General features: G+C 39.9%; 1 protein-coding gene across 2 annotated transcripts; it reads right to left on the bottom strand.

Moving 5' to 3' along the window:
• Positions 1-3,193: 3,193 nt before the first annotated feature.
• On the bottom strand, positions 3,194-23,798 carry thrap3b (thyroid hormone receptor associated protein 3b). Of its 2 annotated transcripts, none has more exons than XM_082522326.1 (11): positions 23,433-23,798; positions 15,484-15,638; positions 11,311-12,144; positions 8,632-9,237; positions 7,285-7,451; positions 7,029-7,140; positions 6,846-6,921; positions 6,073-6,254; positions 5,728-5,959; positions 5,149-5,298; positions 3,194-4,452 (listed from the first exon to the last, which is right to left on the bottom strand). In XM_082522326.1, the coding sequence occupies exons 2-11, from the start codon at positions 15,603-15,605 to the stop codon at positions 4,225-4,227; spliced, it is 2,709 nt and encodes a 902-aa protein (XP_082378452.1). In that variant the 5' UTR covers positions 15,606-15,638; positions 23,433-23,798; the 3' UTR covers positions 3,194-4,224. The 2 variants fall into 2 exon arrangements, with proteins under 2 accessions (XP_082378452.1, XP_082378453.1); XM_082522327.1 differs by having other exon boundaries at positions 23,504-23,798.

The following is a 23,798-nucleotide window of genomic DNA, read 5'->3' as shown; positions in this document are numbered from 1 at the left end:
AAATCCACAGAGGCTACCAGGCTTTTCAGCTCTGGGGTTGCTTCATGCTAGGCTGTGGCCCCTGTAGTGGGCAATGATGGTACTGCAGGCTGGTCTTGAGAACCCATTAACTACATATATATAGATATAGATATATTTAGTGGTACCTTCTGAATTCTTACATGACTATAGGATGAGTCTATGCAGGCTCTTAGTAATCCCAGGTCATGTTAGACTACATCCTTAAGCTAAAGGTATCTGGACTTCTTGGTTTGTGAAGATGTTTTATGTTTAGTCTAAGACGCTTCTTCACTTGTAAAGCAACTGATTGAGACTATTGGAGACTTAGAGACGGTCCCAAGGGTTTTTGACCCACTAGTAATCATATGGGTCGTTACGGGTCACCATCATGCGAGTTGTTGAGATCAGATGGGTCAAGGTTGAAATGGGGGCTGATCTGCCTGGGACTGCATTAAAGGGAACTGATAGCTGGTGTTTTAGGATAAGATGCACATATATATAAGATGAATCAGAAGATAATCCTTTTGGGTTAATTCTAATGAGAATGAACTATAAGTAAAATCAGCCAAAAGTCACTTCTAAAAACGTAGCTTCTCACACACCTCTAAAGAACTCGTCTTTAGACATTCGGAACCTTTCGAGCCCATTTTCCCTGCCTCCCAGTTTGAGCAACAGCACCTTCTCTCTGGTAAAGACGTGTCTGTTTGGAGGTATGAATAAAACCATTTAGCTCAAAAATACTGTAGGTTTTACCAATGCAGATGGTCTCAGAGTGGATCCCAGTAAACTCCCAGGAGATCCGTTCGTTTTTTGCTGGCTGAATTTCTCTCGTGCGCCATGAAAAGGTCGATTATGCTACAGCAGGGGAGTTTGTGTCCCGTGTCTGTCAGCTGTCATGTTTTAAGTGGCACTGCCTGAACTGGAGATTGTTTTAGGATGGGGGGGAAAACTGCTTTCCACAAGCTGGCAACTGGCACTCATTTAGGTCTTTTCTTCATCCTTTTACGTTGATGACATTCAAATCTATTGTCAACTGACTGATGATTTGGCAGCACCACTGAACTCCCTGTACGATTGCCTGAGAGAGGTTAAAGATTGGCTGGCAGAAAATTATCTCGTTTTAAATGAGAAAAAAACTAAAGTTATGGTGTTCGACAGCCATATTCCTCGAGACCAGCTTGTTGCTCTGCTGGGGCCCCTTGCTAACTCTCTCTCCGATTCTATGCGTAACCTGGGTGTCTATTTGGATAGCTCCTTTAAGCTCGATAAGCAAGTATCATCTGTAGTTAAATCTGGTTTTTTTCAACTGCGCCAGATTTCTAAAGCTAAGCATTATATAGCACACAGGGACCTGGAAAAACTTATCCATGCTTTTGTGACCTCCAGGTTATTGTAATTCTCTCTACTGTGGTCTCCAAGCCTTCTCTCTTCGAAGGCTGCAACTCGTTCAGAATGCTGCGGCTCGCCTTCTTACTGGCACTAGAAAATTTGACCCTATTACTCCGGCTCTTGTTGATCTGCACTGGTTACCAATCAAATATCGCATTGAGTTTAAAATCTTGCTACTCACTTTTAAAATCCTGAATAACATTGCGCCCAGCTACCTCACTGACCTCCTCAATTGTACATTTCTTGTCGTGCATTAAGATCATCAGGTCAATTACTCCTGGCCCAACCTAAGTTTAGACTGAAGACCAGAGGCGATCGTGCCTTTGCTTCAGCTGCACCCAACCTTATTCGAGCCTTGGATTCTATCCACTCCTTTAAATCAAGATTAAAAGCATATCTATTTGACTTTGCTTTCCCGACCAGTTAATACCCTTTTAAATCTTTTAAATTTTAAACTTTTAAATCTTTTATTAAATGTATTATTTTTTGTTAATTTTACTGCTGTTTTTGTCTTCTTAGCATATTTTGTATTTATCTAACTCTCCTGGTCTGTTAGTGCCTCTATCCTGTCTGTGCTTGTGCCCGATTTGTACCCTGTTATTGACCTATGTTGACTCTCCATATTACTGTGAAGCACTTTGGTGTGCCTTCGGGTTTTTAAATGTGCTATATAAATAAAATTGTATTGTATTGTAATTGTATTGTATTTTACTGATTTTATGAGCATTTCCCATCCATTTCAGGTTTTTATCCTAATACACAGTAAGCAATTTTTTGTGGATGTTTGTGTTAATGGCAGTTTAAAGACATTTTCTTGCTCTGAGGCTGATGCGCAGAGAGAAGGTGGAACCGTTTAATTAGATATTATAAAAACAGCCTACTAAAGTACCTGTTAAAGCTGCAACACAACACTATTGTTTTTTGTCAAAACTTGTATCAAATCATAGCCACAAACGTCACTTTCTTTTTAGTACACATAACTCTCTTATAAATCGATGTATTTTGTGCCCTCGTCTCCATTTACTGAAAAACATTTTTAAGACAAGATTTCTACTGTCAGGTCTTTTCCTTCTGGTCCTGTCCTAGATCTGTCACTGAGAGCTCCCTTGTCACAAGGGTCACCACAAAAAAAGACATTTGCTCTTTGGTGCGTTCCGTATTTTCACCCTCACTCTTCAGGAGCTGACCCACTGTCACCACTAGATGGCTCCATCTCCTCATTCTTCTCGTTTAGTTGCTGAAAACAATTTACTCTGCAAATTATACTGTGGTGCTAATTTCCAGGCAAAAATAAACAGAACTCAATGAGCTCAGAAATCTTGCATCCTAATTTTAAAATTATAATAAACATATTTACGCAAAAAATATATATATCAGATGAGATTTAAAGTCTTAAGCGCTGTTAGTTACCATCGATAACGACGGGGGTGGGACGGGTTAAAAGTGTTCATGAAAAATGAGAAGCTTTATAATGTCATTTGAGACTTTTTGCAGTTTTTAATTATTGATGTCTCTTTTAGATTGATTACTGTACTGCTTTTAGAGTTAGCTGCGTGTGAATAATACTTATAGTTTTTAAATTAAATGCACAGCAATTACAAGAATTTATTAGCACAGAGGCATGAAAATATGCAAAAATCTTAACATGTTTTTAGATGTCGATAAATAACTCTAGGATAATACACTTTATGTGAAGATTTTGTGTTTTTGTATATTCAATGTGATCTGTAACCCACATGTAATAACATATACCCCTGAAACTGCATTTATTTCTTTTTCTAAAGAAAAAACACTCACAAAAATGCCCCGAATCAAAGAAAAATTTATTGAAAATTAAAAGACGGGTAGTTCAAAGCTCTTGAACAGTAAAAAAGATTTCAGCATCAGACCGAACAAAATCAGTCCTGTTTGATTCATGCAGTATGTACAGTCGAACGTGGACGAGAAGGGCGCGGCGAGATGTGGCCAAACTAGTTCTGCTAGTTCAGGTCGATTCCATTTAAAATCATCACATCATGTTTGTTTTTTTTTCCACCACAAATCTTCACATTTCTCTTCAGTTAGTTTTTTTTTTTACACAAGTAAAACTGCAGGATTACAAAGCTTCAGATCTAATTCTATACATGGATTATGTCATGTAACACTACTGATTTTATTTTAATTAAAAATCTAGACAAACATGGCCTCTTATCTAAACAGATATGACGGCGCCGGAAAAATGTTCACGCGTTTTCTGTCTAAAACACATCCGTCTTACTATGGAAACATCCACAAACCAACGAGAATATGCAGCAGCTGCTGATGAGCTGCGTGTAAAAGCTCAGAAAGCAGAAGTGACGAACGCCCGGGGAGACCGCCACGTCTGCGAATCAGCGAGCCGGGCAGCTGCCTCCGATTGGTCCCGTTGAGCAACGTATGAATCAAATGTCTCATGCATTTAAAACAAAACAAAAACCCCCAAAACAGATTAATCAGATTTCTCCTACACGCTTTCACCTTCAAACATATCAGACGGACACGTGACCGTATTATTTCCTAAGGCACAATCTCTTTTCTTTTTTGCCGTGTCCGCGGAAACATTTTTTACCTTTTCGAATCTTTGCCGATGCGATAAACACAAATCAAAACTCACCATTTAACACCTAAACAAAACAAAAAAAACAATCACAGTAACAGTTGCGCTCCTCTTTTCGCTTCTACACAGAGAACTCACTGAACATGTTAACCGTTAAAACATGAGATGAAGCAAGATGGAAAAAACAGAAATTTAACCTCTTCATCACCACTCTAACCGCTCTGATAGGACTTCTACATGTAGGTGATGGAGCGAGAGCTTTACTGCTTCAGGATCGGCGCATCCCCGGCGCCCTTGGCTTCTTTATGGTCGACTTCCAGGCTGTCGTCTGCCAGCTCCCCCTCCTCTCCTCCCTGATACATGTCGTGGGTCCACTTCGGGCTGCTGCCTCCCTTCCGGTACACGAAGCGGCCTCGGCGAGTGGGGAAGGAGCCGCGGCCTCTGCCCCGGTTATCAACCCAGGTTTTCTCTCCATCGCGATCATCGTGCTGAAAGTGTAAAGATGTGATTTATTTATCCCACAACATTCACACACGCTTAAACATCAAAGAAGTCCAAAGCACCTGAAATCTTTTCTGAAGGAGCTAAAACATTTTCAGACAAACTCCAGTGAATTTCTGGCAAATTACTCCTACATCATATTTATAAACCAACTGAACCGCTGAAAACAATAAAAGCTGAACAGGATTGAGCAAACTGGTTATGGTGGTTCAAGTATTTCAGAAGCTACACACAACTGTCTCTACAGACTATTTTCTTTACAGAGAACGGTCTGAAAAACAGAAAACATCCAGCGAGCTGCAGTTCTCTGGATGAAAATGTCATGTTGATGCCAGAGTAGAATGGTCTTGGTGAGTTAAGTTGACAGGAAGAAAACAATAACTCAAGCAATCACAAGACGTGCAAACGAGCATCGCTGAATGCACGTGACATAGATGGGCTGCAGCGGCAGAAGTACTCAAATGATCCCAGTCACCAAATCACAATCCAGCAGAGCAGCTCTCAAGGCCAAAGAATGTGCAGCTCAATACTGGAAAGGTGTACCTAATAAAGCAGTGAGTATATATTTTGGATTATGCCTTGCACTGACTGAACAGCTGTTGTTCACTGGACTACTTTTTCGGCTTTGCATGTCCTCCATTTCAAATACACCAGTAAATCAATTAGCAGCTGCAGAGACTCACCAGGTAGTACTTCCTGCTCTTGGGGGTGTATTCAGGGTCCCACTCCTCGTCAGGCGGCCGCACTGGAGGATTTATGTTGGCAGGGTTTCCATTGCTGTTGTTGCCGGGGTAATTTCCCCTGCTCCAACCTCTTCCTCTGACTCTGGGGAACTGAAAGCAAAAACAACAGGCAGGACTGAAACTCGCAGTCTTGAGACAAACTCTTTGATATCTAACGAGATGGAGGAGAAGATTATAACTAGGTCCTGTGACAATGAGACAAGAACACACACACACACACACACACACACACACACACACGGACTACAGGCATTAGAGTTTAGTGATGAGCTGACTTTCCACTGACTGGCGCTACGTTACCTTTATAAAAACCATGTAGTGCATGGAATATGTATGATAGACTGTCATCATCATCATTTATTGTCATCATCCACATTATGATCCGTAGCATTAGGAGGAAGGAACAGAGCAGACAAGCGCAGTCTACTGTCTACTGCCATTAGGATAGGAAATCGCAAGAAGATGACATGTCAATAACAAAAACAGCCAAGGAGACATTCAAAGATGAAGGGAACTTACAAATCCACGGCCTCGGCCTCTCTCCATGCCATGGCCCTCATAATCTCGAGGGCCTCGGTCACCAGGGCCAGCGTAGTCCCGCGGTGGATAGCGTGTGTGGCTGAAGCCCTCCTCAGGGTGCTCCATCCCTTCCCCCATGTATTCTTTGCCTCGGAATGGCGGAGGATAAGGGGACTGGGAGGATGAGGAGGAAGAAGAGGAAGGAGAGCGATCCCGCTTCTTCTTACCCTTCCTGTAAGGCAGGTGACAAAAAATAAAGGACGTGCGTCATTAAAACTAAGTTATGAATCAGTGGATATACTGATACTGCTGTTATGAATCTGTGTCAAATAAATAACAACAAACTTGGATTTCTTGTGGTGCTTCCCAGATTTCTCAGAGGACCTCTCTCTACTCAGTCCCTGGGAGCCTCCCGGGCTCCTGGCCCCTTCACGCTTGAAGTCGCGCTCCTTCCCAGCAAACCTCTTACGTCTTTCAATATCCAGGCGAAGGTCCATCACGTCGCCTTTGAACTTTTTACTTGGGTCCTGCAGAGATTCGATTTTAGCAAACAGTTAAAGCAGCCGTTCACAGGGCTGATGGGAAATTTTTGAATGAATGCACAGAGCACCACACTGTATACAACTTATACAAATACTGCGTTCCCTCAGGTGGTCAAGAAACATGTTACCGTAATCTGCAACTGTTACAAATGTAGAAAAACTATGATAAAAAAATGTTTATATCTTACAGCTATTTGTGGAAGTATCTGTGGAAACCAGCAGCATGCATGTAGCTTATTTAAATAAACTGAATTTTACAGTTTTGTGGCTTGATTTTTTTTCTTTTTAGGAAAAATACTTACAAGGTAAAGGCACTGATAATCGTCCCTTGAGAGGCTTGGACTCGGGATCTTAATTCACTTCCTTTAAGCCTTTGCTTGGGTTCGTACATACCCAATCAATAACCATATCTCATAGGCTGGGGGGCTTGCTCGGCACTTATAAAACACAATTGGGCTCTTTTGATTTAGAAATACGCATCCTTTGAAAGAAAAGCACAAAGCTGAACCACTGCTGCTCTGGATTGTCTCAGATTTGCTTGTTCCACATACGTCAAATTTCAAAAGGGCTCGTCACCTTGTAGCTTGCCTCCTCCAAATCCTCAAACAGGTGAGAGTGCCTCTTAAAAGCACTGGGGGAAACATCGATTCTCCTAAAAGACGAGGGAAAAGCCTCATTAGTGATTGTAGGAAGTTTTCAGAACAGAGATTCTTGGATGAATTAATCAAAAATGATCAGATAGTCGTTTCTGGAGGCTACCTGTGGATTTCTGGGCTCTTCCTTGGCTTCATCATTTCTGCCTCTGCAGCTTTTCTTTGGTACATGGCAAAGCGCTCACTTAGAGTCATGTCAGAGGAGTGGAAGTGTTGAGCTGCAGACAAACCACAGAAAGGTATTATTCCAAATACACACAAGACTAACGCTGATAACTCGCTAATATGCAAGTAATGAATCGTCGGAGCTCATCAGTTTGCCCAAACCTTTGCGCGGACGTGACACTGCAAACACACTGTACCTTTGATGTAGTGCACAATAGAGACTATGTGCTGAGCGAACAGCTCAGACGGGCTGCGACGGAGCTGTGTGGACTGAATGTGCTGGAAAATGGAGCGAAATTCTGGATCCTTCTTAGTGGTATTCAGCAGCTCCCGGGGCAGGTGGCGATCTTTAGAGAGGGAGGAGCTAAGAGCAAACAGGAAGGAAGGAGCAAAGATTAATGCAAACATGCTGAACAAATATATGATGAAATGTTTGCTATTTGGTATCTGCATTTATAATGGCTGACAAATGAAAACTCAAGAGTAAAAAAAAGAGAGAAACACCCTTCAACCATGTAATTACGATGCACAGCGTGTCCACCAGATGGTAGTCTACTACTTCCCTGAACAGTAAATAAATAACTACATCTAACAAATGTTAGGGAAGTCTGTTCATGTTTCAAGTGTCTGAAAGAAAGAAAAATGGCATTGGAATATTGTGTTTTTAAAATCACCAAATTTCGAGATCAGTGTTAAATACAGACGCTATTTTTTGTTTTTAAAGAAGCTGTGAAGTTTAAAATGCAAACGTCACACCGATAAAAATCATCTCTTTCTTTCCTTATTGAGAGATTTGCTAGTTTGGTAGTTTGAAATCTTAAAAATAGAAAAGTGTCCAGCTAAGCTTTAAGATTACTGGTGCCACCTTTACTGCCCGTGAGCATTAGGCTACGTTCACACTGCAGGCGAAAGCGCATCAAATCTGATTTTTTTTTTGACCCTATGCAACCCATATCCGATCATGGTGTGACAGTGTGAACGGCACAAATCCGATATTTTCAAATCCGATCTGGGTCACTTTCATAAGTGGTACTGAATCCGATACATATCTGATGTTTTAGAAAGCGACTGCTGTTTGAACAGTCAGGTCGCATTAATCCATCTTTTACATCACTGACACAAGACAGACGCCAATTATCAGCTCCGGAGAAGCGCCCGAGAAGACATCGCGAACGCTTCCTGGCCATCCAGAGTAGATGTCAGTGAAACTGTTGGGAAGACAACGTGAACATTTTATTTGTACTGTATAATCTGCAGATTCTGACAGAAATCTGCAGCTAACCTTTGAAGCGCCGCTCCTCTAAAACAGCAATAAGGATAATTATTAGGTTATTTACATTATTATGTAAATAACAAAATAACTTAAAGCAAAAATTGGGAAACGTAAAGTCCGAAGTCTTTATATTAAGGGCCATCAGTCAAACAATATTGTTTGCTCTGCGTCTAAACAGAGCGCGTTGTGTGTGACGTCTTCTTTTGCGCATGAGGGTTCACACTAGAGCGCGTTTGCTGTCGCATTTTATTTGTAGTTTATTTGCACATACCTGGGAAGTTCATCTAAAGAAGCGATTCTGAGCTCAAAGTCTTCTTTTGATGCAAACAGACGCGGTGCGGGCGATTGTTCACGAGGAGGAAAAGCTCCAGGGAACAGTGGCCGGTCTTTCTCTCTTGAAGTGGTTGGTGGGGACAAACTCCTTCTGGCCTTCTCCTTTTCTTTCTTCTCCTTCTTCTTGGACTTCTCCTCTTTCTTATGTTTGCGGCTTCGGTACAACTCCTCCTCCACATCATCAATGGGGTCTATGTCTTCGGGGTCTACACGGACTTTCTCCTTAATGGACGGGTAAGATGTTGAATAGCTTGACTCGTCCCCCCATTTCCCGAACATGTCCCGAGCTACGAGGGCAGGTTTTACCTCAGCATCCTCCTCAAGGTCCCTCTCTTTCATCCCGTGTGATTTGAGGAACTCTTCTTCTCCAGCCTCAAAGAAAGGCATAGTCTTGTCTCCCTTGATGTCACCAAAGGACGAGAGGTTGAAGAGCTCTCCAGTTTTGCCACTTTTCTCTTGTTCTCTATCTACAGTGATCTGCTCCTTTTCACGACTGTTCTCCTTTTCAGCTGCCTGCTTTTTGTTTTTGTTCTCAGCCATAAACCTGAAACAGAGAAATTCAAAGTGAACTTTAGCACCCGCACCTCCAAGTGAACCAATAATACGATTTAAATTAATAATTTCAGACTGGGATGAATAATGCAAGAGGGAAAACAAGACCACACAAGTGCAACATGTTCTAACAAGCTGAAAGTGAAAGGTACAATACACACTGGGGATGGGCATGCTTAAAACCAGGTTGTAAAAAGATTATTTACTGAAACATTAGACATTTTCCTGTTACCCAACCTTCTGTCCTTCCTTAATGTTTTCATTTTCATTTCTGTCAAACTTGTGTATCACAATTAATCTTGAAACTACCTTTTATTCTGAAAGAAAAATCGCTTAATGACACTTAATAAAACAGAATCATGAATCTGAATGTGTATTTATAGGCAGAAATAGACTAGAAGTAATAAATGTATGAGCTAGTTTGTCAGTATCACTTTGAGACAGGATATTGCTCATTTTAGATACACTGCCCAAATTATATAATAGTCCTACACATTTGTTTAGTTGTCTAATAAACGACTCCAACATCCCTCACAGTGTTACTGGGGACCAAGCTAATGCCACCCAGAGTAACTATCTGGTTAGGGATTTTTAGAGTCGCATACAAAAACCTCAGTTATCAGAGGTTATTGTACTGCTTCTAAGCAGGAAATTGGAGGTCATAGAGAAACTTAATGTTTTTAATACATTCCTGTAGTTCAGCTAACTTGTCTGAGTTCATGAAAAGATAAAGCTGGGTGTCATCTGCATAGCAATGAAAATGTATGCCTTCTTTCTGTATCTATCTATCTATAGAATATATAATGTAAATATAAATGGTCAAAGTCCATAATTAACCTTAATGTGTGAAAAAAAAAAAAGACTCTCCATTTACATGACCAAAGTGGAGTCTGTTATTGTAGGGTCTTTAGCTTACAATATAAAAGCATATTGGTACGGTACGGCCTTATTTTTGTCTCCATTTGTTTTTACAATGGTCAGTGCTCAAATATACATCGCCAAAGTTTAAAGTCATTGAGGTCAGAATATGAAAAGGTAATTCCTCGATTAAAGGGACAGGAGCTAAAGCACCTAATTTCAGATCAACTTTAGCAGTTAGGCTGTTTACTAAGCCCCTTCAGAGCTCTATAATTACTGAATTTCATGACTTCATTTTCAAATATCCATCAGCAGACCTTGCTTTTTCTGAAGAAAAATGGCTTAAAGGGTTTTAGACAGCAGCATCTCCCACTGGTTTGTGAAGGGGTGGATCTGACAGCATGCTCATTTGCTAATTACCTGGGGCTAATTACTCGTGAGCCAACATGCAAATCCTGAACAATTGTCCTTTCTAACTCAAAAATTATTATAATTTACAAATTGGCTTCATATTCTAAACAGCATGGCCTGAGGGTTGATCATAAAGTCACCACAAAATAACGGAGGCTGAGGCTGTTTTCTCACATATTTCTATAGAACCAGAAGTCTATTGCAACCTTAAACATCACCCTTTGCTGGCCATTTAGAAAAATAGTGCCTTAAAACAGGTTTAAGGCACTTCTACATTTGCTTTTAAGAACCAGGACCACTAATTTAATTCCCCAGTTAGTGTGTTTTTTTTTTTAAATAAAAGCTTGAACTACCCTTCACTTTCCTCAAGAGACTGAAGGCAGACAAACACAAGCACTACAACCAAATTTGGAGATCACCTGCCAATTCAAATTTCAGGATGCTTGTCATCATTTGACTTAAACAACCTTATGGAAAAAAAAAAAGCCCATCCCCAATGCAAACAGTACAGACCATGACTCACATTTTCATGGTTATATACTCACGTCAACACCATCGTCTTAAGTAAGTGGGATTTCATACAACTTCCTCTCAGAAAACAGCCGGCTACATTTTCAATTCACTTAAAATCAGGAGTCTTATGTTTCATTCCTTTTTAAACTGTATTCTTCCAAGGATCTTTGAAAAAAGCTAAACATGTTTGAAAGACAAATAACGTTCATGATTTGTTAGGAAAAATAAAAAGAGAAAATAATATAATTACATTTCAATATCTAAAATAAAGTACTGGACATACTTTTTGAAGGCAGCAGAGATCACAGTCTTATCTGTAGTTTTGACATCATCCTTTGAGAAGAATCCAAATCCGCTGAACGAGGCCGTTTGTCCAGACTTTGTGGGGCTCTTTGCTGGAGGTGATGCACTGCTGATGGTTTTCCACATAGTGCCACCACTGGTGGGCCCTTTGACCTCAGGACCAGAAGGCGCGTCCTCTTTCTTAGTCTCTGGGCTGGTTGGTTTGGGGCTTGCGTCGTAGTCAATCCATTTGCCTCCAGAAGTCTTCTCGATGACGCTGCCATCTGGTTCCGGAGTAGACTTCTCAACCTGACTTTCAACTGGCTTGTCTTTAGCATCCTTGTTGCTGGGCTTTCCCTTGCTGCTGCGGTGGCGTGGGGATGAGGAGCGGGACCGAGAGGAGTAGCTGGAGCGCCTAGAATGGCGGGATCGTCCAGAAGACGAACGATCAGAGTAGCGGGAGCGGCTCCGGCTGCCCGAGCGCTTCCTGGGTGTACGGGAGCGTGAGCGGCCCCTCCTGGGGCTGTGAGAATGGTGGTCCTGGTCATGATGCCGATCATGCCAGCCGCCCCCGCCACCACCGCCGCCACCTCCTCCTCCACCACCACCACCACCACCACCACCCTGCCAATTACCCTTATAGCCATAACCTCCTCCACCTCTGTTTTGGTAATGGCCGCGTTGGTAATAGCCTCGGCCTCTACCTCGGTAGTGGTACGGCCTACGGTAGCCTCTGTTGTAACCTCTGAAGCCACCTCTGTTGTTCTGATAGTCCCGAGAAGGATAGTTTCTATAGGACGGAGAGTGCGAGCGAGAACGGGAACGAGACCTAGAACTGAATAAAAGGAGGGGGGAGAGAGAAGAGGAGATACATGTGAAAAGCTGTTCATAACATTAAGAACAAGTCAGTACAGGTAATTCACACAACACCAAACACAAAAAGATCACTGTCAAACTGTTGTCTTCTTAGGAAAGTATCACACATTTCAACCGGGTCTACTTGACATGTGGATACAAGATTTGAATGAAAACTTCTGAAAACCTAAAGGTTTATAATCTTAGTGCATTAGTAGTCTGTGGGTGCTACAAAAAGCTTTGAAAACAAACATCTATTCCTGCACGTAAAAAAAAAAAAAAAAAAAAAAAAAAAAAAAAAGGCATCCACCAAAGAGGTTTAGGTCTTTCACCAGTTAATAAAAACTAAAGGTCTGAGAAACAGGGAATAAAAAAGGAGGACTGAATCATCCCAACACACACAGTAAATAGACATTCCCAAAGTCCCATTCTAAGACAGGAAAAACTGTCACCGTTGCACAAATTATTATTTAATGTGATTATTTCCTGGTCTGCTTTAAAACTTTATATTTTGTTTGGGCTGCTGCTGAACAAATTAAGCAACAATCATCATCTTACAAGCCAAAAACAACCAACTCAGAAAATAGACATTGAAAGCAATAAGTTGAAGCCCTCCAAGTTAAATGCTTAAATTTATACTGATTCATAATACAGGAGTAACACCTCAGCAGCCTGACCAGCAGATGGAGCCCAAATCAAGAACAGGTCTTTTTGCTCTGGTAACCTTTGAGACTCGGATGTCACACAAAACCTTTATTCACTCGTGGATCTCCGAGGCTACAAAACGGACCATAGTGGTCCACAGACCCTAATGTAGGTGCACACTCCAACAGGAGCTCAGTTACTGAGCACTGTGGCCTGATTGGAAGGAGCAGCAGGTTGCTCACATGTAAAGTAAAACAGACATTAAAGATCTCCGTGATTAAAAGAGTTCCATTTCAGCAAACGGTTACATTAACAACAAAATTACTTAAGGAACTTCACCTACACATTCCAGATAAAATCAAAGTCAAACTTTTACTCATGCAACACAGATTATCTCTCCTGGAAAAAGAAAACAAATCTTCTCTGCTTACCCCTTGGACCTTTTCATTGAAACAGAGCTGTTGTGGACTCGGCTGCATCAAATACAAGACGGGAAAAAAAACAACACTTGTTCGCACACGAGGGCCTTAATGAATGTGTCGGAAAAACGAGTAGACCCAGAGGGAGGAGGCATCAGAAAGGGAGGGAGATAACAACAAGGCCAAGAGTGGTGACTTATCTTCTATTTCCTGCTTTGAAAAATCATTGATATTCAATACGGCAAGAAGAAAAAAGAAAACAATCTAACAACTGTCTCTGAATGTGTTTATTGGCTCCAAAAACAGGCAGACTGGAAATAGAAAGGCACGCCGGTAGATTTTTAGAGTGAAGGTGCGCTGATGCAAACTGCTTAAAAACAAATCATGCAAATCAAACCTAGAATGAGCTGCGTTGAGTCAAGGATGAAGGACCCACAGAGTGAACCTGAGCAAATGCTGCATACTACACAAATACATGCAGCTGCAAAACATCTGTATTTGTGAGAGATAATTTAGGAAGAAACGATCTTCACTGAAACCGCTCAGCCCTTTGCATGAGTGCTTCACTGAAAGATGAGCCGAATCAGATAGTGAGTGAAACACGAGCCGAGCATTTCCTTGTTACTTCGTACTCAGTAAACACCAAAGCCACAAAGACCTTTGTACACAAATACACTCCACTTGCACTCATTTTTGACTGAATTTTCTTTAGATAGTAAATGCCAAAATCTATGACAGCAACTATTACTTGCATCATATGCCAAACATCATATGTTCCAAAACAAACAAGGTCCAGTTTGTCAAACTAGGCAAGATTACTGGAAATGAATGCTTTGACCTCCTTTAGAAATGGGCAGACACTCCCCTCTAAGCCTTCTATCATCTAACCCTCTACACCACAATGGATTTCTAATGGGATAGTCCAGATACCCGAGAATTATGAAGGATAAATGAGATCTGATGAACTTTACACGAAATATAGTTTTAAAAAAAATGCTGTAAAGTGTTAATTATGAGTTCGTTTTTAATTTAAAGATCACCCCTTTTAAATTATATTCGACCATTTAACGTTTGTATATTTTATCATGTATTTCTTCCTCATTGCGCTCTCTTCTTACTCAACTCCACTTCTTCCTCTTCCTCCTCTTTTAAGTCAGAGCTCTAACACAATACATTTATTTATTCCCGATATTGTCGACAATAATTACTGTACACGCAATCTTACTGGTTGACTTACTCGACAGCAGAGAAGAGCCAGCTAAACAAAACCAGCTCTTAACTTACAACCAGTAAGTTAAGAGAATACCAGCTATCTTAAGACTCAAGTGATCACTCGAGTGATCGTATTCACACATCGTTTGAGAGTTTATTCACCAAGTGTCTGAGTATGACAATGTATCTTGTGAATGCGTCGTGCTACCATGATGTCCCCTAAAGCTCATCTTCTCTTCTTTCTGAAACCACTTGAATTTTGAACAAATCATGGCCATTTAAGGAGTTCTTGTAAAATGTTCACACCACCAGGCCAATTTTTTTTAAAATGAAAGAAAGCTCCTCTTATACGCTTATCAGTTATGTTTAACATCAAAACGAAACCACACCTCTTTGACAAATATTGGTGTGACTTTAGAAGCTACTTAGTAACAATCAGACACCTTTAACTAACACAAATATGAATTTCCTGTGGACAGGTATTGTTAAATTCTCATGGGTTAAAATTACTCCATTTTGTTTTTGTTCATCTTAATAATTCTATTATCTTCTTCATTGTTGGATCTCTCTTCTTTTATTTTCTTTAGCCTCTGATAACTTAAAACTGATCCTATCTGGCAACCGGAATGGAAAGAGTGGTCTTATTTTTAATATTTTTATCTTATAAGTTTTAATTTCATCTCACTTCAACTTTTTTTTTTTTTAATATACCGTAATTTATGTGTGTGACCTCTTGGCAAGCCTACATTTACAGTATGCTCTTTATATATTATACTCTTACTAGTTGACTCAGCTGGCAGCAAGCATATGCACCTCCTAATGTGTCAATTTGGAGTCATATAAGTGTCAATATCCAGCACAAGCAGCACATATCAGAAAAACGCCACCCTGCTGAGCCATACTGAAATATTTATTTATATTCAACCTAATATATGCTTTCCTTGTTTTTGATATCCATCCATCCATCAATTATTTATTTAATTATGAGGTCAAAGTATGTAAAAACTGATATTTGTGACCCAAAGGTTCAGTCAAATGTTTACCTGTAACGACGTTTTCTGGATCTTGAGCGGCTTCTAGAGTGGGATCTGGAGTAGGACCTGGATCTGGACCTAGACCTGGATCTGGAGCGGGACCGAGCAGGAGAATTTGGAGGCTTTGACATCTTTGATCTCAGGCCAGTAAAAGTATTGCTTTCCTGGGAAAAAAACAAAAAAACAAAAAAACAAAAAAAACACAGAACACAGCTGCTTGAACACAGAATGTACTTTCCAGGCATCACTAAGCAAATGAAACAAGTACCAAAGGTTGTTATGTCGGGCAAACATCAAATGAAACAAACATATATCAGGACTACGCAGCTAAACACTTCAAAACCTGCTGACAGATAGACACTGAATAATGTGCGCAACACCTTCTTACCCATCACCAAGACCCTGCGGCCCCCCATGACCTTGAACTGTCATGAAAATAAATCACAACCAACTCAGTGGCAACAAACCAAGGCCAATGGGCCAGCTTAAAGACCGCAGCAGACAGCTGGATCAAGGTGTAAACATATACACAAGAGCCGGCAGCAATATGAGACAGGAGGAGAAGAGCTTCTGTGCACAAAAGATATTCAGGCTGTTGCTGAAGAGGAGCGAAAGCTGGCTAAACATCAGACACGCTTCAACATCCACAGTCGAGCCACCGAGATGGCAACAAGATACAAACAACATGGTCCAAATGTGAGAGGCTTGTTGTTTCTTTAAAAACGAATTTATCAAGTAAATCCAGTGAGAAATACAGAATCAGCTCTGTGGTGAACTTTGCTTCTGTGACAACTTTGCTTCATGTGTCTTAAGATACACAAAAGAAAAAGGAGTTCTTGCTGGGTTTCACCTGTTAGATGCTTTTAAAATCGAGTGAAGGTAATTTATTCTCTTTTCACCTTCAATATGATGGGAAACCAACAAGGGCAAAACAAAGTACTCCTCTTATATCATGTCACCTGGATCCACATAAGCAGCAGAAAAGGGACATATGGATGGGTTAAAAAATTACTCAAAATTATTTTTTATAACGATATAATAATAATTATACAAAGAAAGTAAATCAACATCAACTGATCACTATTTAAGTTTCTCGTCCTTTTTAAAATCTAACATGCTAATCATTACTAGCTACAAATATAAATATTGCTGCTATTTAAGACTGCAAATTACAAATTTTGAAAAATAACAGGTGACATTTAAAATGTTTTAAGACCTTCCAAACTTTAAGCTCTTTTTTTTTTCCTTCATCGCCTTTTTCTAATAAAGGATCAAATTTCTAGATGTATAACAACCCTTTAAAGGTTTGTCTTAACTGACAGTTAAACACACAGTGATGATAGGGCTGGGTGATTTTAATCTCAAACACGACTGATCTATCAGAAGGGTTACGAAAGCCAGAGGGAAATTCATGATTACCACCTGCTCTTAAAATTTTCGTGCAGCAGCTGCAGGCCAGGAGAGCACCGGTTGCTCTTGAGGGAGTGGCGTTGCGAACCTGTGACTTCAGTACTTCTTTATTCGAGTTAGAGCTGAAGTTCAAGAAAATCCGCTTTGAAAATTAATATTTTGTTGAGTTAATGAAAAATCATGTTCAGTAATCGAGACTGCCCCAAAATAACTGATTGGTAGTTTAATCATGCACCCCTAAAGGTTGTTGCCATAGTTACTGCAATAATAACAAGGGTTTTTAATGCTTCTGAATTCAACAAGTAGATTTTTTCTTTAAGACAGCTTGTCCAACACTATTCATCGCTGAATTACTTCTTTCTTTCTTTTTTAATCTTACCACTTCTACTAAACATTGTTTTGTGCGACAGTTAAAGAGCAGCAGTGAAGTAAACAGACGCCGTCTCCTGTTAAGTAACCTCAACTCCAAAAATAACTAATTAATCAACGCTGACAGAAACCTCCGAGGAGGTGAGGGATTAAAGAAGCCTTTGGGGAATGCAGATGGTGTTTTATCCCAACACTGCAGGATAAGACGATGAGACTTTCTTTATCTACAGCAACAATTCCTAAACTTAAGTACGCCGTGTCCCAATTTACTTTAATCACAAGCCACAGTTTTATTGTGATGTTATGATGAATTTCTTTCAGTTTTTTTCCCCGTTTATGGCTCTTTTTGCTTGCTGATAGCCACCTCTCCATTTTCCTATCAATAAGCAGGATTATTATTGGTAAATTAAAAAAAAAATCAACAGCTTTGCTTTTGTTTTATGACTTTTCATTAGTATTTTTTTAGACGTAAATATTTAATCAACAACATAAAAGATTTTTGTAATCCACCTCTCTCAGCCCACACTTTGTGAATTGTGAATTAACTCATCTACAAGCCAGTTTCTGATAAAGTAACAAGTATTTTTACCCTCCACTAACTTTAAATTGGGTGCAGGGGTGTTTCAAGTGTTTTTCAAACTCTCAGAAAGCAGCAGGCATGTAGCGGGCGGAGCTGCTTTTGTGCAGTAAAGCGCAGAGAACTCGTTTACAGCAACAGGAACTAAGGAGGATGTTTAAGAGGCAGCATCCTGGGTGATAATGACGTCAAACTGTCATCTCTAAAGTCTGAAGCCTTTAAGATCTCACTTTGAGACAGCAATGAAATGACAACTGTGGGGGGGGGGGGGGGGGTTAACCGAATGTTGTGGTTTGAAGAGACGCCACTTTCTACCTGCTAAACAAAGGTTTTTCATGCAGGTTTTTAGACCACCACTGCAGACCACTTGAGTTTTCTTCATTTGTGCAAATCTAGGGCACAAAAGGTCCTCACTTGTTTTTTTCCCCCAAACTTGAGAATGCTCAATGGCTGATTTTACTTCAAAAGAACCCATGCCTTTTCCCTTTTCAGGGTTCCTTCAAATTGCAATTTGTTTTGTTTCCATTTTTCCATTTGTCTGTGAAACAAAGATTATTGTTTATCTACACAGGCCATCGTAAAAAGTAGTGACCAGGTTGAAGGCTGCCTGTCTCAGTCTTTTTTTTCTGTCTGTGGGACAGACAGCAGATGAAACAAAGCCTGCTTCTCAGTTAAAAGCAGCAATTTCCTGCAGGGTTGTAAGGAGGAGAAGTTTATTGGCGCATTATTTCTCTGATTCACTACTTTGTTTTCTCTCTTCATTCACTCTATAGATTGTTTTTCTCATGTTAAATTTCTCAGGGCTTAAACCATGGCAATAAGCCCATAAAGCCTTTACTGAGTCAATGAGTCATTTCTGACTTTCATTTTTCATCTCTTCCATTTGCCCTGTTTTTCACCCCTGGCTACCACGAGGTTGCTGGGTTTTTGCTTGTGGCAGTTTAGTCAATCAACAGCTTGCAGCGATGTATGATGATCCAAATAATCAAAGTGACTGGAGATCGCTCATCAATCAAGGTGGTCACTTCCTCTCTTTAACGTGTTAAATTTAACATAATTCCTATTTGAATCTACCCAATACATATAATCAATACAGGTTCATGCCTGGACCTCTGCTTGCTTTGAAAATTATTTGTGTGTGTGGGAGTGGTTAGATTGACCCATCATCATCATCATCGTCAAGTGAGAGAAAACTGACTGCTGGTTTTGACTTTTAATTCAGAGCTTTTAATTTTACTGTACTTGAACAAATGCTTGTTCATCTCGCTCGCCTCAACGTTCCCCATGGAGTGTTTTTGTTGGTGGAAAACAGTGTGGAGGAGAGAAAGATGAGCATATTTAGGAAAAATGTGAAAAGCTGTCCGTGTAGCAGGCAGAAAGTACCTCCAAACTGCTGCTGTGAGCTCTCCTACAAGTAACCAATGTCCTGCTGCTGGTGGCCAGTAAACACAGAACGGAAATTAAAAGATCAGCATATTGACAGTGATGTCTGATCTACTTTTCCAAGTCAGGATCTGAGTTAGGGCTGGGCGATATATCGAGTTCTTTTAAAAATATCGATATTTTTATACGAGATATAAGATGTGACAATATCCTTTATATCGATATAGTCTATGTTTACTATATGGTTATGGTTACGAAGCGGATTTCAAACTCCAGGCTGTCAGTCACGCAGTAGAAGTTGGGAACAGAGCAGCTGTGAAATCTGCCTATGTTATTATGCTCAGCGTCTTTTAGTTTACATTTTAACTGCACAATTGTGAGCTCTTTGTTATACACAAAAACAGCAGTTTTCTTTTATTTATGGAGGATTATTATTTAATAAATGCTCACAATTTATTTTTGAGTAGTTTTTTCTATGCTGTATGTTAATAAAAGTGCCTGTGTGACATCTGGGACACAGCTTTGACTATGAACCCTCTTTTTGTTCCTACTTTATGGCTTTAAAAAAAATATCGAGATATATACCGTATATCACCATCTAGTTAAAAAATATTGAGATATGAATTTTGGGTCATATCGCCCAGCCCTAATCTGAGTAATATCCGATCCAAATCAGATATTGGTGCATGCTTTGTTTTCAAGGCTGCTCAGAAGAATCTACCTATTATCAGATACTTCTTTGTCCCCTGAATAAACCTATGAAGGAAATCCTACAGGGGAGGTCCCCACGGTTCGAACAAAGATAAATATTCAGGTCAGCCAAAAAATTCCTTCAGTGAAAAAAAAAAAAAAAATCAGACTAATACCAAGGAAAGAAAACAATCTCCTTCCATGAAAGGGTTCCTGTGTAAGCAGTGAGTCTCTCATTAAGAAACTGTTTATGCAAATCTAAGCTTATAAAAGCTGCGAGTTTATAAAGAGTTTATATTCACAGAAGCAGCACCCCTGAGTCTGCCCCCTTTGCAGACTTTATGTATGTTTTGAATGATAATTAAAGCAAGGTGACTCTCACAACATTACCTACTGTATGCTACTAAAGCGTCACCCACACTGGCCCAGACCAAAAAAAGGAAGTGAAAACAAGCACAAATAACTTCAGCTCTTTCACCGCACACCATCTCTGAATGTCAAAGTGTTTCTCGTGCCCCGACTCAACTATCAGATAATGTGCAATAAATAATGTAGAAGTGGTTTGGGGTTACTCTGAAAAGCAAAAAGTGCTGCTTGACGGTTATAAGCACGATGAGCGAAGAATGAAACTAACTGAAGCTGCGAGGGGAAAATATCCATGGGTGAAAACTGGAAGAACCAGAATAACAAATCATGTTAAATTAGGTGATTTCAAAATGGCGTCTTCACTCTTAAGTATTTCAGTACTGAGCTTCAGTGTTGAGCAATACATCACTAAAACCACTGAATGACGTCTTGCTGTGACAAGGTGTTAAATTGGTGAAGGAGCAAATGAATAAATGCCTTTATACTTGATTCTAACTTGCTGCTACGTCTTTTTTCTTTTTCTTTTAAACACTGCTGCAGCTACTGCTCCTAAAAAACATAGAAAACACAACTTTTTAAGTTTCAGGGATCTAAGTTGCAGCCACCACTTAGAAATCAACAGCAGCAGCAGAGAGAGCAGTCAGTGACAAAAATACTTAAATCAAAAGCTTTATTTTACCACTCTATATGATAAATTTCAAGATTAACAATTTTCAGCAGCATTAATTTTGTCTTATTTGCAACAGAGTTGAATTTCATTGGTAATAACCGTTTGATAACATATCTGACTGGTGGCGGTGACACTCACATTGATCATTTTGCTCAGAACAAGGGTCACATGACCCGCAAAGCACCCTTTTTTATGTGAGCATGTACAGAGCCTGAAGCAGAAAGAAAACTGATAACAACCATTGTGATACCTCTTCTCTCCAACTGGGGTCAAGCAAGCTAAAGCAAAGGAAGCCTGGCGCTGTTGAACGCCACTTTGCACCAGAAAGAGGAAACCAGCGGCTGAACAACAGCAGCACGTTTAAGCTTGATAAGCTGTTGTTAGAATTTATTTAATATTACTTTCTACACCAGGATCTTTTTCTACGTAGCTGACGCTGGTAACTGTGCAGGGGCGGATCTAGCAAAGTTTAGCCAGGGGGGCCGATAGGGCATTAACAGGGAAAAGGGGGCACAAAGACATACTTTTCTTTCTTATTCTCATTTAAAATGTCGAGCTTTTAATAAATAATTATCTGACACCCAAAGTTTTAATTTGATGTAAAATGAATAGAAGTCAATTACTGTATATAGTGACTATTAAGTCTAATATATATACCCTAGTAAGCTATAGTACTTTTTACTTTGGGAAGGTACCATCTGTGCAGTCTGCAATTTTGTTGAAGAAAGATGTTGAATCTATTTAATATTTCTTGAAATATAATTGATTTCTGTGCATTTTTTTTTTCACACTGCATCAAATTAAGGTTGATTACGTCGATTAAGCATCATGAGGTGGAGCGTGAGGGGTGGTTCCCTATTTTTTATTTATTTATTTTTGTTGTTGCTGGGAGTTGGAACCCTATTAGTTAGGTTGCTTAATATTTACGCTAAGTACTCTTTAAAATACCAGAATAGTGAGGATGGTGTAGGTTTAAGTTTATTAGATTGATCAGTATTGCTGAACTATGAAATATTTTTTTTGTATACAGGTATAACAGAATAGCTTTAGTGTAGTTGTTGTTTTAAACTTGAGTATGAACTTGCAGACTTGCAAAATGCAGCAAGATATTTTAAAAAACAGTTTTGTTGATTAAAAAACACTATATCGGATTCATATCGGTATTGGCAGATATCCAAATTTATGATATCGGTATCGGACATAAAAAAGTGGTATCGTGCCATCTCTAGTTAGTATGTTGTGCAAGGATATTTGGCATGCACAGTGACATGCAAAATGTGATTAATGGTTTCACATACATCCTAAAGACATGTACAATATTTGCATTCCCTATTTTAAACTTTGTCGAACTGACTGTTCTCGGTTTTCTGTGGGGGTTTTTTTTTGTCTTTTAACCTATAATAGTTAACACTTACACATGAAACACCTGGTTCGACAAGCCCTGACGAATGAGGACATCTGGCGTAAAAACTTGTGTCAAATCAACAATGTAGATCCAATGTAGGCAGCAACTGAAAGACTAGCAGACAATGTAGTTGCATGCAATGCATGTATGTGCAGTAATGTAAACTGAGGCAAATTTGGTAGTCATTTGTATTGGTGTCACATGACGGCTGACTCCAATAGAGGTGAATACGCATTTAGTGTGGGTTAAAATATTAGAACTTCAGTAAAAAAACATCTATTTCATTATGTATAGTGTAAACCTACAAGCTGGGGTAAGAAATGGAGGACAAGCTTATTAATACCATTGAGGTTGCAGGAGCTACAGTGTGTGGCTCAACTTTGCTTTTAGATAGAGAAAGGAAAAAAGGGAGGCATCTTTCATGAAAATGAGCCAAATTACAGGACTTCATGGTAAGTCCTGAATATATGTTACTGTGGGTCAACTCCTCACCTTGTTAGCTGTTCAGGGGCGAGAATTAATGGGGTTTCACAACATGGCTGGATTTGTGGGAGTAATGCAAGTTGGTAAGATTGCACTAAAATACCCTTAGGCGTAGCCTATAGCCATTTATTTTATATGTCTATGCTCAGTTACCTTTAAATAGTGTTGGATTTGTGTCACTCTTTGCATTATACAATATGCACCAATAAGCCCTATAACTACTCCATAAAAAGCCAAATTTCATTTTGCGCTTGAACAAGCGTGGTCAGCGTGGATACTAGCACTCATCTTTAACCTCGAGTTCGATCGGTTCACTAATTTTGTTAACCATTACCATTTAAGAATGCGTTTTTAAGCAAGAAGACTGCCTGAGGTTAGGAGAGCAGGTGTCACAGAGATAGAAAAAAGAAAGAAAAATCTTTACAAAATGACATTAAACATCGATGTGTTAACGATTGGTTTGTTTTAATGTACAACCCCAACCGTGGAGTCCAGTAAAAACCGATTGCAGCTATCGATACTTCCCCTGCAGGCAACAACGTTAATGAACACGTTACTCATTTTTCGCCACCTATTAGCGCAACCACAAAATCAAACTCGCTTACCTTGTTCGCGTTTCCACACGAATGGACGAGAAGCGTTTTTTAAGAATAAATGTCTGCAGAAGTAGACCAACCTCTGAGGCCAGGCTGCCTGGTCGTCGGGTCCCTCCTTCCTGGTTTAGTGCGCTGACCGAGTGTTAGCCACCTAGCCTGTTAGCAGCGGCACCGAAACCAACTTAGCGAACAAAACAGGCCCACCGTACCTTTACGAGAGGCAAGGCGCTCGGACTACACGCTCACACTGCATAACATATTTACTCGGAGACATCTCTCTCTCTCTGTTAATTGTGCTAAATAGTGCGCTTTGTCGACATTCACGAGTAGTTAACGCTCGACCTCACGCTATCTAACGCTAACGCTGAGTCCAGA

Source organism: Aulonocara stuartgranti (assembly GCF_965226115.1).
Source record: "Aulonocara stuartgranti genome assembly, chromosome: 22".
NCBI classification, from domain to species: Eukaryota; Metazoa; Chordata; class Actinopteri; order Cichliformes; family Cichlidae; genus Aulonocara; species Aulonocara stuartgranti.
This window is presented reverse-complemented; position numbering and strand designations above follow the sequence as displayed.